Raw genomic sequence first — 15,772 nt, 5'->3', positions numbered from 1 at the left:
CCCTTTTCTGAGCAAAAAGAGGTCTTGATCTGACTTAGATTTTAATAGGGTCCTTCTAGTTGCTGGTGGAGACGAGTCTATGGGGGTGGGGGGAAGGGACACGAGGAGCCATTGCAACAGCGAAGAGACTACTGCAATAGTCTGAACAAAAAGTGATGGTGACTCGAGTCAGGGTAAGAGCAGAGGTAGTGAGAAGGTGACAGATTACGAGTGTGTTTTGAAGGAAAGCCTACGTCCTAGCTCCTTAGCTTGGTATTTGAGGCTTCTCTCCACTACTGGACACGTTTATATTCTAGTATATTCTTTTTTTTTTTAATTTTTTTTCAACGTTTTTTATTTATTTTTGGGACAGAGAGAGACAGAGCATGAACGGGGGAGGGGCAGAGAGAGAGGGAGACACAGAATCGGAAGCAGGCTCCAGGCTCCGAGCCGTCAGCCCAGAGCCTGACGCGGGGCTCGAACTCACGGACCGCAAGATCGTGACCTGGCTGAAGTCGGACGCTTAACCGACTGCGCCACCCAGGCGCCCCTATATTCTAGTATATTCTTGTAGCAGGCAGAATAATGGCCCCTAATGAGGTCCACATCCTAATCCCCTGAGCCTGTGACTATGTGACCTACCATGGCAAAGGGAACTTTGCAGATGTGATTAAGGATCTTGGGGGTGGGGAGAGTATCTTAGATGATCTGCATGGGCCCAAGGGAATCACAAGGGTCCTTATCAGTCAGAGTCAGTAGCAGCTGTAACAACAGAAGCAGATGTCAGCGACTGGAGACAGAATGCGGCCCCAGAAGGGGCTTACCGACACCTTGCTTTGAGACTTCCGACCCCCAAAACTTACAGAATAAATTTGTATTGTTTTAAGTCACTACATTTGTGGTTACTTCTTAATTGGCAGCCACAGGAAACTCACACAGATCCTCTGAGCTGGATTAGTTCATGCTTCTGGGCCATTTCCCCAAGCTGGTGCCGTTGCCCAGAATGCCCTTTGGATCTGTGCTGCCCAATCTTACTCAAATTCAAATGAATTCAAATGCAACATTTAGTTTATCAGTTGCACTAGCTTCGATAGATAGCCACGTGTCACTGGTGGCTACCATATCGGGTCGTGCAGATATAGAACCTTTCCACCACTGCAGAAAGTTCTATTGGGAAGGGCCCCTGGAGAATCTCACCTACTCACATCTTTTATTTTTTTATTTTTATTTATTTATTTTTTTTAACGTTTTATTTATTTTTGAGACAGAGAGAGACAGAGCATGAACGGGGGAGGGGCAGAGAGAGAGGGAGACACAGAATCGGAAGCAGGTTCCAGGCTCTGAGCCATCAGCCCAGAGCCCGAAGCGGGGCTCGAACTAACGGACCGCGAGATCCTGACCTGAGCCGAAGTCGGACGCCCAACCGACTGAGCCACCCAGGCGCCCCCCTGCTCACATCTTTTAAGTCACATAGTAGTGGCACCTGGATATAGAGTCTTTACAGGGCAGCATCTTACACATAGTTTCTCCTTTAGGGTAATTCCATCAACAACACAGGGAAGGAACGAGAGATGCTTCATTTTATAAGATGAGGCTCAGGGAGCGGAGGTCGTTTGCCCAACGTCACACGGCAAGGAAATTACAGAGCTGAGATTTGACCCCACGTTCCCTTGACTCCAGTGCCCATGCTCAGAAATTTTCCTTCCAATGACACTCTCTCTGGGGAACCCTCTCTGATCCATTCCCCTCCAAAGGAGGGCGTAGTGTTCTCTTCTCTGTCTTGAGTTTCTAGAACACAAGTTCTCAGGTAAATTGTCAATTCCCCACGGGCAACCAGTGCGCTATTTTTATTCTTGTCTCTCCTCCCCCCATCCCAGGTCTTAGAAACATCAAAACAATCTTTGTCTACACCCTGTTTTCCAACTAGACCGTGAGCTCCTCAATGCGATGAGGTTCTCTTTCTTGCTATCTTTTTTCTCTGTCTGCTACAGGGATACATAGTAGGTCCTCAACAATACATATTTTATTCCTGGCGTTTCATTCAGAATTGACATGCACGAGTTATTAAGACCAATATTCCCTCGTAGAATGAATTATGTCCTGAGACAATTTATAGAGCGTCATGAAAAGTCAGGGGAAACCCTGCTGTCAGTCCACTGGGACCAGGTGCCATTTAGGAGAGCTTTTCTTTGGTATGTTTATCAAAAGACTTTTGTGGCTTTTGAAATTTATTGTCATTTATTACTGCATCAGCCTTACTTTTTTTTGAAAGAAGAATAAACTTCATGTAAGCCTTCAAAGGTATTTCTGTGAAACCGGGTCGTTAAAAGTAATCTTGCTTTTTGTTTGTTGTAACTTCCCCTTTTCTGTTCTTAATCTTGTTTGTTCTTGGAACGTGTTGATTTCCTTGTTTCTGATGAGCCGGATCCTAACAGAACTCGTTTCAAGTTTTCTACTCATTCCTAATGTTGGTAGTTTGTGACTTACATCTTGACTTTGTATTTTTACTTCCTCCCATTTTTCTTTAAAAATAAATTGTTCTCTTTTGCAAATTTCAAGAAGTGCTTAGTCAGTTTCTTCCCCTTCTTTTGATAATGACAGATGAATGGGCCTCTCTGTGTTCACATTGTTTTCGGAAGGTTTGTATTTGTAATGACATCCAACTTCCCTCTTGACTTACCACCTTGGTGTCCAACCCATAACTGACTAATTCACTTACAGTGAAACTCTGGGGTTTTCTCTCTGAGCCCTCTGCTCCTATTTTCCTGATCTCAGTTGATGGCAACTCCATATTTGCAGGCACTCAAGCCAAAAACGTTGGAGTCATCCTTGACGCCTTGTTCTACTTTAAGATATCCACAGAATGCGATTACTTCTTGCCATCTTCTCTGCCATCATCCTGGTCCACAATCTCTCCCTTGATTGTATCAGTGGCCTGCCCGGTCCTCTTTCCTCATCTGGGTACCCTGTAGTCTGTTTCTCACACACTGAGCCAGAGGATTCAATTAAAATCTAAGTCAGATCATGCCTCAGGTCCCTCCTCTGCTCAAACTCCTCCCATGGCTCCCATCTCACTCAGATGAGAAGCCAAAATCCTCACCGTAGTGCATCTGATCTATCTGCCTTCTTTCCTCACCTCATTCCCTGCTATTTCCCCCTCCACACAGGCCTGCTTGCTGACCTTGGAACCACCCTTTTCGTTGCCATGGAAGTCTCTGCGGTTTCTATTTCCTTTACCTCCAGGGGGCTCCGTGGCTTGCTGCCTCACGTATTTCGACTCTGCTCAAATGCTACTTCCTTGGAGCTGTCCTCTGTGATCATGCTACTTAAAATGAGAGCACTCCTTGCTCCTTTTCTGCTTTGTTTTTCTCCAAAGAGCATGACAGTACCTCTTGGCAATTCTTTTTACTGATGTGTCTGTTTCCCCTACTAAAACCAGAGTTCCGGGGGAGGAGGGACTTTATCTGTCTCGTTCGCTGCTGTATGCTCAGTGCCTAGAACTGGGTCTAGAACTGAAGGCCGTAGCTTCTCAATGGCAATATCATCTTAAGGAAAAAGGGGAATGGCAGGAGAATACAATAAAAATGAAAGCTCTAACATTTATTGAATGCCTACTATGTACAGTAGGAAAAAAACCCAATGTATTACCTTATGTGTACACTTTCGCTTACTTTCCCCAACGGTCTTGAAAAGGAGGTATTATTATCCTCATGTTATAAATAGGGAAACTGAGGCTCAGACCCGCAATGACTGGGGCACCTAGGACTAGAGAGGACTCTATTTTCTCATTCATTCAACAAACATTTACCGGCTCTGTGATCCTTGCGGTGGACGCTGGAGGACATGGGACCTCCACGGCTGGAACGGCCCCTGCCTTCAAGAGGCTGGGGAGTGGAGCTGCATTATTTATTAGTGAATTGCTAGGGTGAATTTTACGTTAATAGAATCTTGCATTAATAACTATGAATCGTAGTGACTAAATCACGGGAGCGGTTTCATAGCGTCTGGGCTCCTGCTAGCATTCTCCCCGGGCGTCGGGGCGGCCCGGGCGCAAGTGACAGTCAGGGGGAGGGTAGCGTGCGCCGGAGAAAAGGCGCTTCCGAGTTTCCGCCGCAGTGCTGCCCCCCGTCCCTAGAGGGCGCAGCGTCACTCCCGGCTCCGCTTGCAGAGAGGCGGAGCCCGCGCGTGCTGTGCGCAGGCGCAGAGTGGGTTTTCGGACGCCCCCAGTGGCGCGCTGGCTCCTCGGCCCGCGGCGGGGTGGGGCCGGGCCGCGAGGCGTGGCGTGCGCAGGCGCAGAGCCGGCTTTGGGCGCGTGTGGGGCGCTGGGGACCGGAAGTTGGAGCGGCTGCGGCGGTTGTGAGGTGAGGGGGGTGGGGCGGCGGCGGTGGCGCGGGTCGGAGCGGGTTGGGGAGCTGGGGAGCGAGCCGAGGGGTCGGGAGGGAAATCCCAAGATGAGGAAGTGTGTTGGAGGAGCCGGAGAGGCCGGGAGAAGCGGACGGAGATGGAGCCTGCGCGCCCCGGCAGTGCCTGGGCCCCGGAGAGGCGCGAGACTGGAAGAAATGGGAGTCGCGAAAAGAAGCTTGGAGAAGCTGAGGGACCGAGAGACGGGGAGATTGAGAGAGGACGGAAGCCGGAAACTGGAGAAATGGCGGCGGGGGGGGGGGGCGCGAGGAGCTGATGGGGTCCCCCAGAGCGCCTCGCGGAGACTGCAGAGAAAATGTGGCACCGTGAACTTGGGGGTGGGGGTGGGGGAAGAGTAGGAAGATGGGCGTGGAAATTGGCGAACAGAGGCTCGGGAGGCGGGCAGTTCCCACGGAGGAGCAAGACACTTGTTGGCCTTCAAAATAAAAGTTATCTTAGCAGCCAAGGTGGGTTTTACTTGGGGATAATGGACAGTTGCAATTTGGGACAGGCCGGCTATAGCAAAAACCATGGAGAAGCGGGGCGAAGTGGGGAGGGGTGGTTTTGAATGAAAGTCCTTTGCTTTGGAGAAAGCAAGAATTCAGGGCGATGATGATTTCTCGTTGAGTTGCTGTGGTGGTGGATTTCTTTTTAAAAAAGTTTTAAAGCATTAAAAAAAATTCGAGAGAGCGAGAGCGGAAGCGGGGAGGGGACAGAGGGAGAGAGAGAGAGACTCATGGGGCTCTATCCCTTGACCCTGCGATCATGACCTGAGTGGAAATCAAGAGTCGGTCGCTCAACCCTCTGAGCCACCCGGGTGCCAGTGCGGCGGTGGATTTCTTGAAGGAGATGCCACTGACCCTGAACCTCCTCCCCCGTGGCGGCCGGTATTTGATGATTCTTTGCTATCAACAATTTTCTCGGAGCCCATACTTGACAATTCTTCCAAGTGATGGAGCCTATACTTGACAATTCTTCCAAGTGATGGAGCCTATACTTGACAATTCTTCCAAGTGATGGAGCCTATACTTGACAATTCTTCCAAGTGATGGAGCCTATACTTGACAATTCTTCCAAGTGATGGAGCCTATACTTGACAATTCTTCCAAGTGATGGAGCCTATACTTGACAATTCTTCCAAGTGATGGAGCCTATACTTGACAATTCTTCCAAGTGATGGAGCCTATACTTGACAATTCTTCCAAGTGATGGAGCCTATACTTGACAATTCTTCCAAGTGATGGAGCCTATACTTGACAATTCTTCCAAGTGATGGAGCCTATACTTGACAATTCTTCCAAGTGATGGAGCCTATACTTGACAATTCTTCCAAGTGATGGAGCCTATACTTGACAATTCTTCCAAGTGATTGACCTCACGTGGTACCACCGGAGAGCTCCCCCCTTCTTGGGGCCTCCCAGCTCCATCGTAGTGAGATGTCTCTTCATTAATTCACAAGACTGCGTCATGGGGAGAGACTGATACAGAGATGGAGGCAGTGGAAATAGAAACTGGCAAGAGCTGGCAGAGGGACTGAGAGAGGGGAAGAGCCAGCTGACGGAAAGAGCCGGAGGTGGGAAGTGAGTGAGACGGCCGCCCTAATGAGGGCAGACCCTCAAAGGGAGCCATCGGGGGGGGTGGAGAAATGGGACGCGATGGAGAACTGGTTCCACTGGAAGACTAGAGTGCGAACAGAACTGGAACGGCCGCGTCATGTTTGAAAATGGGAGACATAAAGCCAGATGATGGAGAATCACACGGAGGAGACGAAGAGGAGTAAATGGGAGCCTGACTCCCTAGATTTGAATTCCTCGTCGCACCACGTACTTAACCATCTTTGGTTCAGTACAACAGGGAGTGGCGATAGCACCTTCTTAACGTTGTGAGGGAAGTGTAGGTGCGCGGATGCTTGTCGTTGCACCTGTACGTATACGCAGGTGATTTCGAATGGAACCTGATACGGGAGCGAGTGCTAACTTGTCAAAGTGCCAGACAACTGGGAGGCAAAATATTAGGTGGAGAAATGGAGATGAAGAGAGAGTCGTGATGGAGGGAGAGACAGTGATGGGAAGTGGAGAGAGACAAAAACGGAGCATCAGAGCTGACGACAAGGAGCAAACGAGAAAGGCAGATGGAGGTAAATGGAGAGGCTCAAATGGAGAAAGACGGTTGGGGAGAATGTCAGACCAGAAAATCAGAGAAACGAGAGATGGGACCAGACTTTGAAACAGAGGAAGAGGGTGCCTGGGTGGCTCAGTCGGTTAAGCGTCCGGCTTCGGCTCACGTCATGATCTCACAGTTCGCGAGTTCAAGCCCCACATCGGGCTCTGTGCTGACAGCTTGGAGCCTGGAATCTGCTTTGGATTCTGTGTCTCCCTCTCTCTGCCCCTCCCCCACTCGCACTCTGTCTCTCTCAAAAATAAAACTTTAAAAAATTTTTTTAATTATTTTTTTTACGTTTATTTATTTTTGAGACAGAGACAGAGCATGAACGGGGGAGGGTCAGAGAGAGAGAGGGAGACACAGAATCCGAAACAGGCTCCAGGCTCTGAGCCGTCAGCACAGAGCCCGACGTGGGGCTTGAACTCATGAACCGCGAGATCATGACCTAAGCTGAAGTCGGACGCTTAACCGACTGAGCCACCCAGGCGCCCCTAAAAAATTATTTAAAAAAAAAAAGAAACGGAGGAAGAGGGCTGAGCATGGTGAGCTGGAAGAGACAGGCTGAGACATGAGGATGGACAACCAGAGAGGGGAGAACGAGGGAAGCAGAGAAGGCCCCTGAAAACCATTGTCAAGAGGCCCAGAGATGGTCAGAGACACAGTTAAGAGCAGCCAGAGGAAGATCCGAGAAATCTACAAGCTAGCCTAAGATTCCTTTGTTTTTTTAAGATACTATTTTTTTTTTAAATTTTTTTAACGTTTATTTATTTTTGAGACAGAGACAGAGCATGAATGGGGGAGGGTCAGAGAGAGGGAGACACAGAATCTGAAGCAGGCTCCAGGCTCTGAGCTGTCAGCCCAGAGCCCGACGCGGGGCTCGAACCCACAGACCGTGAGATCGTGACCTGAGGCGAAGTCGGACGCTTAACCGACTGAGCCACCCAGGCGCCCCTTAAGATACTATTTTTAAGCAATCTCTCCACCCAGTGTGGGGCTTGAACTCACAACCCCGAAATCAAGAGTCACCTGCTCCATCGGCTGAGAAGAGACTGGGGCAGTGGATTTCTTGAGAAGAGACTGCTTGAGAGCCATGGTTTGCGCTCTGTTGGGCCCATGTGCACACAGGCGGTTTGCAGCCTCGGGGGAATGCGCTCCATTTCATTCCCTGTCCTTTTCTGAGGATCACGGGCTCAGTGTCAGCAGCCTTCCAAGGCCTTTTCCTCTGACTACCTCCCCTACAACTTGCATTCCCACTCTAGCACCACCCAGCCCAGGTGTTTACCAGAAAACAGGGTGCACAGGCTCCTGTTCCCGGGGGAAACCACTCTGCCAGCTCACAAGTGCTTCCTCAGTGGAAACCCCTTTCTGGCTCTAATAACTCCCATGGATGGCCTAAGTGCCCCACGAGACTGCAGAGGTGGAATCTATTCCATGATGGCCCCAAGCGACTGAAGAGTAGGTGAAGGCATTGCTAATTCCTAACGAAGGTGGGATGTGGCCTCGAGTGTAGTTTTCCAGGTTATAGGCCCCTGGTTGTTGCCGTTTTACCCTTGTTAGTCATCACGGGGAGAAAGACTGGACTTGAATTCTAGTTACCCTTTTGCTCCTCTGTGCCTGGCTGGGCAATCAGTGCTACGATGTTGGGAAGACGGCATTATCCTCATTTTATAGACGAAGAAAACAGCCTCACAAGTTAACTTACCAGTGCTCACACATCTAATGATGCAGCAGAGATTCAAACCCGGGTCTGCCTGACTCCAAAGCCTGTACCTAGGAGGCTTCAGAGCCTCTGAATCCATTGAAGGTCATAAACGATAAGAATCTGAGGGATGGACTTCAGAATATTGTACATACGAGGATATGCTGTGTATTATTAGGACTTAAGCAGCTGAGAGTCAGAAAACCAACTTGGAGTGAAGATATTTTCTTGTGTAGCTGGGAACTAGGTCTCCAGCACTAAATGATGCTGCCAACCTTCTCCCCTCTCCCTCTTCCACCTCTGTTTTGGCAGTTGCTCAGTGGCCATCCTGGTGCGTGCTTTGCCCACGTGCAGGCTTTTCTCTAGGATGGATTTCTGGGAAAGCAGATAGATAACATGAGGGCTTTTCTCTCCTGGCACCCTAGTGTAAATTCCAGAGAAAGGCCGTGATTGGCTCTCCCCGGACGACATGTCCACACCTCGCACCAATCAACGGGCAAAGGATGAGTAGGGGCCCATGATTGGCCAGACCTTTGTTGCTTGCGCAATCAGTAGGGGTTCTCAGAGCTCTTGCCTAGGGGCGCCTGGGTGGCTCAGTCAGTTGAGCTTCCGACTTCAGCTCAGGTTATGATCTCATGGTTGGTGAGTTCGAGCCCCATATCAGGCTGGCTGCTGTCAGCACAGAGCCTCCTTCAGATCCTCTCTGTCCCCCTCTTTCTCTGCCCCTCCCCCCTCAGGCTCACACTCTCTCCTTCTCGCCCCCCACAAAATAAATATTAAGAAAAGAAGTCTTGTCATACTGTTTCCATTATACCCCAGCTTTCTTGTGTTACTGCCTCTCGTGACGGTCCCATGGCCTACAGTCCTTCAGATTTCAGGTCAGACGTCTCTGGGGACCCTTCCCTGACTCCCAGACATGGTCAGGCAGCTCCTTTGGGCTCCCACAGCCCAGTCACTGGATTGTCTGGTGAAATGCCTGCCGTATGTGACCGTGACCACATGTGAGGGCTCAGGGTGACCTTACTCCTTACCATCCATCCTCCTCGTCCCGTGCTTACAAAACTGCAGCCTTTCAGGAATTACTTCGAAAGACGAATGAGTCTTCTGTTCTCTCCTCCAGGTGCGCAGTGCCTGGAAGACCCAGGATGGACTTGTGTCTGTCGCACAGATCACCGCAGGAGTCGTGAGGTGCCCTGTGTGTCACCAGTTTGACCCGGGGCCCATTGCCTGTCATCGTCCTGTGCCACAGTGAGGAGCAAAATTGGCTTTTTGAAGAGAAGGTGGTTCCTCCTCGCGGGCACTGGGCTCTCACTGCAGCTTCGAGACCGCGTCGCGACTGCCCGCCACATGCCTCCTCCCAGAACGAAGGAGGGCGGGGATGACCGAGGCCGACACTGGGATCCCAGTGAGGAGGACGCCCCTGAGAAATGGGACTGGAATTGTCCGGAGACCCGTCGCCTCTTCGAGGATGCCTTTTTCTGTGATGAGGATTATATACCCCAGGGTTCTGAGGAGCGCAAGAAGTTCTGGACCTTCTTTGAACGCTTACAGAGATTCCAGAACCTCAAGAGCACCAGGAAGGGGGACAAGGACCCTGGGCGTCCCAAGCACAGCATCCCTGCGCTGGCCGACCTGCCTCGCGCTTACGACCCCCGTTACCGCATCAACCTCTCGGTCCGGGGCCCCGACGCCCGGGGCTCTCGGGGGCTGGACGGACAGCCCCCGGAGAGGGTGTCCGAGTTCCGCCGAGCCCTTCTGCACTACCTGGACTTTGGCCAGAAGCAGGCGTTTGGACGACTGGCCAGACTGCAGAGGGAACGGGCGGCCCTCCCCATCGCCCAGTACGGGACCCGCATCCTGCAGACACTGAAGGAACACCAGGTGGTGGTGGTGGCGGGTGACACGGGCTGTGGCAAGTCCACCCAGGTGCCCCAGTACCTGCTGGCCGCCGGCTTCAGTCACGTGGCGTGCACCCAGCCCCGGCGTATCGCCTGCGTCTCCCTGGCCAAGCGCGTCAGCTTCGAGAGCCTCAGTCAGTATGGCTCACGGGTGAGTGGGACTTAAGCAGCTCTCCGGCCTTTCCAGTGTGACCCTGAGGTGCAGGGTGTTGCCCATAGGGCAGTAGTGATAAAAGTTCCCAGAGCACTTAGCAATGATACCCTCTGACTTAGCGGTGATTCTTCTAGAAATTGATCTACGGATGGACCCGAGCGTGGTTCAAATGAGAAAGTCACCAGCATTCCCCAGTGTCACCCTTTAACAGTAAAAAATTGGAAATATCCTAAAAAAAAGAATGAGGATACTCCTTTTTTTTTTAAACGTTTGTTCATTTTTGAGAGAGACAGAGACAGAGCAGGAGTGGGGGAAGGGCAGAGAGAGGGAGACACGGAATCCGAAGCAGGTTCCAGGCTCTGAGCTGTCAGCACAGAGCCCAACTTCGGGCTCGAACCTACGAACCGTGAGATCATGACCTGAGCCGAGATCAAGCGTCGGACGCTTAACCGACTGAGCCACCCAGGCGCCCTGAAGACACTTCTTTACTAATGATTTCTAGGGTTCCAGTCCAGGCCGTACCACTTAAAAATTGTCATTGCAATTATAATACTCTGAACAGAAGAATGTACGTATTCTAAGTATGTAGCTCAGTGAATTTTCACAGACTGAATTCATTTATGTAACCAGCACCCAGATTAAAAAAAAAAAAATCCAGTCCACACTCTGACCAGGGCCATGTTCCACACTGTCACCAACACTCGTTATGGTTAATGTTTCTCCTGTTAGCTTTTCTGGAGTGGGCGGATAGTGATACCACATTTTAATTTGTATTGTTGATTTTATTTTTTTTTAATTAATTATTTCTTTAGTTTATTTATTCACTTCGAGAGAGACAGCGAGAGCAAGCAGGGGCGGGGCAGAGAGCTAGGGGGAGAGAGGGAAGCCCAAGCAGGCTCTGCACTGTCAGCACAGAGCCCGTGTTGTTGATTTTAATTTGCGTTTCCCCGACAACTAAGGATTGAACGCCTTTTCACATATTTATTGGCCATTTGGAGATCCTCTTTTCTGAAGTGTCTGTTCAAGTCTTTTTCCCTATTTGTCTTTTGTGTTGTCTTTTTGTTCTCGGTTTATCAGGTTTTATAGATTCTGGATGCAAGTCCTTTGTAGGATTTATGTATTGCAAATCTCGTTGCCTACCCTGCCTGTGAGTTGTCTTTCATTTTCTGAATGTTGTCTTTTGATGACAGTGTCTTTTCATTTAAATATTATCCAGTCTGGGGGCGCCTGGGTGGCGCAGTCGGTTAAGCGTCCGACTTGAGCCAGGTCACGATCTCGCGGTCCGTGAGTTCGAGCCCCGCGTCGGGCTCTGGGCTGATGGCTCGGAGCCTGGAGCCTGCTTCCGATTCTGTGTCTCCCTCTCTCTCTGCCCCTCCCCCGTTCATGCTCTGTCTCTCTCTGTCCCAAAAATAAATAAAAAAAAATGTTGAAACAAAAAAAAAATAAATAAATAAATATTATCCAGTCTGTAATTTTTTTTTTGATGTTTATTTTTTTGAGAGACAGAATACAAGCAGGGAGGGGCAGAGAGAGGGAGACACAGAACCCAAAGCAGGCTCTGTGCAGTCAGTGTAGAGCCCAGTGCGGGGCCCGAACTCATGAACCGCGAGGTCATGACCTGAACGGAAGTCAGATGCTTAACCGACTTAGCCACCCAGGTGCCTTGTCATATTTTTTTAGAAGTGGTTTTTTAAAAAATGTTTATTCATTTTGAGAGAGAGAGTGTGTGTGAGCGGGGGAGGGGCAGAGAGAGAGCATCCCCAGCAGGCTCTGTGCCACCAGCACAGAGCCTAATGTGGGGTTTGAACCCATAGGCTGCAAGATCATGACCTGATCTGAAACCAAATCAAATGCTCAACTGACTGAGCCACCTAGGCGTCTCTGTCATTTTTATTTTTATTTTTATTTTATTTTATTTTTTTTTATTTAAAAAAAAATTTTTTTTTAACATTTATTTATTTTTGAGACAAAGAGAGACAGAGCATGAACGGGGGAGGGTCAAAGAGAGAGGGGGACACAGAATCCAAAACAGGCTCCAGGCTCTGAGTGGTCAGCACAGAGCCCGACGCGGGGCTCGAACTCACATACCTCGAGATCGTGACCTGAGCCGAAGTCGGACGCTTAACCGACTGAGCCACCCAGGCGCCCCTTATTTTTATTTTTTAAGTAGGCCCCACACACCCAGCCTGGGGCTTGAACTCACAGCCCCAAGATCAAGAATCACATTCTCTATCAACTGAGCCAGCCAGGCACCCCTGTCCTTTTCTTTTTGTGGTTGGCACTCTTTGGGTTCTGTTTTAGGAATATTACTACTTTAAGGCCAGAAAGACATCCTATGTTTTTACTTAAAGATGTTTACATTTAAAATCGTAACTTATCAGAAATTGATTGTGTGTGTGTATGCGCACGCACATGCAGGTGTGTGATGTGAGGTAGGGGTTAAGATCATTTCCTCTTACGGGGCCCCTGGGTGGCTCAGTGGTTAAGTGTCCGACTTTGGCTCAGGTCATGATCTCACGGTTCGTGGGTTCGAGCCCGGAGTCGGGCTCTGTGCTGACAGCTCTGAGCCTGGAGCCCATTTTGTATTCTGTGTCTCCCCGCCCTGCCCCTCCCCTGCTCGCACTGTCTCTCAAAAAAAAAAAAATATTAAAACACACACATACACACAAAGGTCATTTCCCCTCAGTACCGCTTTTTAACTGTGTTTTGCCTTGGATGTGTGACCTCAGTTTCCCCATCGGTGAGGTGAGAAGAGTGGGTCTTGCTGCTTGTGGTGGCTGTGTGAAACATGTCCGGCGTTTCAAGTAGTTCCAGGCAGAGTAAGGACTCCTTGAAAGGTGAACTGTCACCATTACAATCCACCAGTGAGTTGTACACCCGGCTGTGTGCCAAATATGTGCACAGCACATACTGTTCTCGCAGCATCTCGGGGACAAAATGTCTCTGAGGGACGGAACTGCGCTCTCAAGGTCGGTGGCGCTAAGTGGCAGAGGTGGGATCCAAACCCCAGTGTGTTGGGCTCCAGGGTCGGATTGGGGGCGGGTGTAAGCCGGCGAGGGGCTGGTCCCCAGGTCTGGGCTCCTCTCCTGATCACCGCTCCCGCCCCCAGGTCGGCTACCAGATCCGCTTTGAGAGCACACGGACGGCAGCCACCAAGATCGTGTTCCTGACGGTGGGGCTGCTCCTGAGGCAGATCCAGCGGGAGCCCCGCCTGCCCCAGTACCAGGTCCTGATCGTGGACGAAGTCCACGAACGCCACCTGCACAACGACTTCCTGCTGGGCGTTCTCCGGCGCCTGCTGCCCGAGCGGCCTGACCTCAAGGTCATCCTCATGTCGGCCACCATCAACATCTCGCTCTTCTCCAGCTACTTCGGCGGGGCCCCCGTGGTGCAGGTGCCCGGGAGGCTGTTCCCCATCACGGTCAGTGCTGCCCCCACACCCCCCGGGCCTCCCACCTGGTCTCTGGCCAAGCCGGACACGTCCCTTCTCCCCTGGCCTGCGCAGACTCCCATCTCTCAGATAAGGACGGTCTGGCTCGCCCTCTCCCTTAAAGCTCCTACTTTCTGAGCACTTCCAATGTGCTGTGTAGGTGCTCAGGGCTTTGCTGCAGGAGACCCGGACGTGTAAAGATCGGTGTTCATTCCTCTCCTGTGACAGTCCTGCTGGTCCGGGCCGGCGGGCAGCTCTGTTCCACGCGGTCATGTGGGGACCGGGGCTCCTCTCTCCTCCTGCCCTGCCATCTCACGGCCGGATTTTCTCCATCTCCCGGTAGCAACTTCCGCCCTGAACTTTGACCCCTTGGCTCGGCCTGTTGGCTGGGGCTCGCGGACGGGTGTCATGGGCAGTCATAGGGAAGATGGTCACGGCTGACGTGGGTTGAGTGTGGGTCGTCCCCACGGCCCCAGGGGCCCCTAATTACAGCCCCGGGAGTCCTGCGCCAGGGGCTTCTGCCCGTGAGGGTAGAACCGAGGCTCAGAGACGGGGAGCGTGCTCACGGACGCAGACAGCCTCTGTTAGCTCTTCCAGATCCCTTTTCCCTTCCCGCCTTTCTGTCTTGCCCAGAAGGGGACCCGTGTGGGTGGCACTCATGGAACGCCTCCCTTCTGGCATCCGGCTTCCCGTCGGCCCTTCAAAATGGTCTGCGCGCGCTGTCTGTTTTGTGCTTTGGTAGTCACTCCTTCCCCTTGCACCGCTGGCCAAGAATCAGCGAGAGCTCTAGAGTTCTTAGCACAAGGACACTGTGGTTTCGGGTTCTAAATGCCCATCTGTCTGTCTTCCCAGCAGCCATAAAAATAGAGTGAGGATGCTCTCCAGGAAGTGATTTTTCTAGTTTTTTAAAATCTTTTAGTGTTTATTTATTTTTTGAGAGAGAGAGAGAGAGAGAGAGAGAGCACAAGGGGGAGGGGGCAGAGAGAGGGAGACGCACAGAATCGGAAGCAGGCTCCAGGCTCTGAGCTGTCAGCACAGAGCCCAACCCGGGGCTCGAGCCCGCAGACCATGAGATCATGACCTGAGCTGAAGTTGGACGCTTCACCGACTGAGCCACCCAGGCGCCCCATCTAGGGTTTTGATCCTGGCTCCACCCTTTGAAATTCTGATGCTGTCGAAGTTGCTCTCCAGACACAGTACGTATACACCATGCGTAAAGCTCAGTTGATTTTCCCAAATCAGGTAACGTGGATGTCATGACCAGCACCCAGAAGCTTTCCGGTTACCTTGGTACTTTGTCCTTTTATGGCATCCTCAAACTGACCCGTTTGAGGGTGCGGCCTGCCCCCTGACCGATCCACGCCTTCCCCGGCGGCCCACGGTCGGCCCTTACCGTGCGGGTGACCGGGTGCCCCCCTGCCCGGGGCCGTCTCCCTGCAGGTCGTGTACCAGCCACAGGAGGCCGAGCCGCCGGCGTCCAAGTCAGAGAAGCTGGACCCTCGGCCTTTCCTGAGGGTGCTGGAGGCCATTGACAATAAGTACCCGCCGGAGGAGCGGGGCGACCTCCTGGTCTTCCTGAGCGGCATGGCGGAGATCAGCGCGGTGCTCGAGGCGGCCCAGGCCTATGCCAGCCGCACCCAGCGCTGGGTGGTTCTGCCGCTGCACAGCGCCCTCTCTGTGGCCGACCAGGACAAGGTACCCCGTGTGGCCGGGCCGGGTGGGGTCTGACTCTGGAGGGGGGCGGGGAGGAGGAGGGTGTCGGGGATGTGATTCCACCATTGCAGGGCTGCGGGCCGCAGAGGGCGCTGCTCGCGTCTTTCGTGGGGGCGGGCGGGGAGTATGTGCCAGGGTGAGCTTCCGCGGGAGGCACCGGAGCTGAGCTTTGGAAGACCGGGAGGATTTTGGGTAGAAGAGGGAGGAAGACAGTCTGGGGTGGGGGCGGGGGTGGACCAGGGCATAGAGTTTCATCTCTGGCACAGACACTCAGTTGCACCCCTAGAGTGGGAAAGCAGCCGTAGACTGACAGGCGAGGCTGTGCTGTGTTAACA

General features: G+C 51.8%; 1 protein-coding gene and 1 long non-coding RNA gene across 8 annotated transcripts in view; one reads left to right on the top strand and one right to left on the bottom strand.

The window, feature by feature from the left end:
* Positions 1–60: 60 nt before the first annotated feature.
* LOC131498773 (uncharacterized) lies at positions 61–781 on the bottom strand. The gene is made up of 2 exons (XR_009255587.1): positions 520–781; positions 61–275 (listed from the first exon to the last, which is right to left on the bottom strand). It is a non-coding gene; the product is annotated as an uncharacterized LOC131498773 (long non-coding RNA).
* A 3,455-nt stretch (positions 782–4,236) lies between these two features.
* DHX34 (DExH-box helicase 34) overlaps positions 4,237–15,772 on the top strand; it is a 40,161-nt gene continuing 28,625 nt past the window's right edge. For 2 of the 7 annotated variants that reach the window (XR_009255811.1, XM_058707288.1), the window contains exons 1-4: positions 4,237–4,340; positions 9,363–10,291; positions 13,404–13,715; positions 15,165–15,419. Coding sequence is in view for 6 of the 7 variants with exons in the window: in XM_058707288.1 (XP_058563271.1) it covers positions 9,590–10,291; positions 13,404–13,715; positions 15,165–15,419 (1,269 nt within the window). In the remaining variant the exon portion in view is untranslated. Of the gene's footprint in view, positions 4,341–4,373; positions 4,848–5,694; positions 6,518–9,362; positions 10,292–13,403; positions 13,716–15,164; positions 15,420–15,772 lie in introns of those variants that run through there. The other 5 variants (XM_058707287.1, XM_058707283.1, XM_058707284.1 and 2 more) reach the window with 4 other exon arrangements.

The sequence above is a fragment of the Neofelis nebulosa genome, chromosome 17, assembly GCF_028018385.1.
Source record: "Neofelis nebulosa isolate mNeoNeb1 chromosome 17, mNeoNeb1.pri, whole genome shotgun sequence".
Classification (NCBI taxonomy): Eukaryota; Metazoa; Chordata; class Mammalia; order Carnivora; family Felidae; genus Neofelis; species Neofelis nebulosa.
This window is presented reverse-complemented; position numbering and strand designations above follow the sequence as displayed.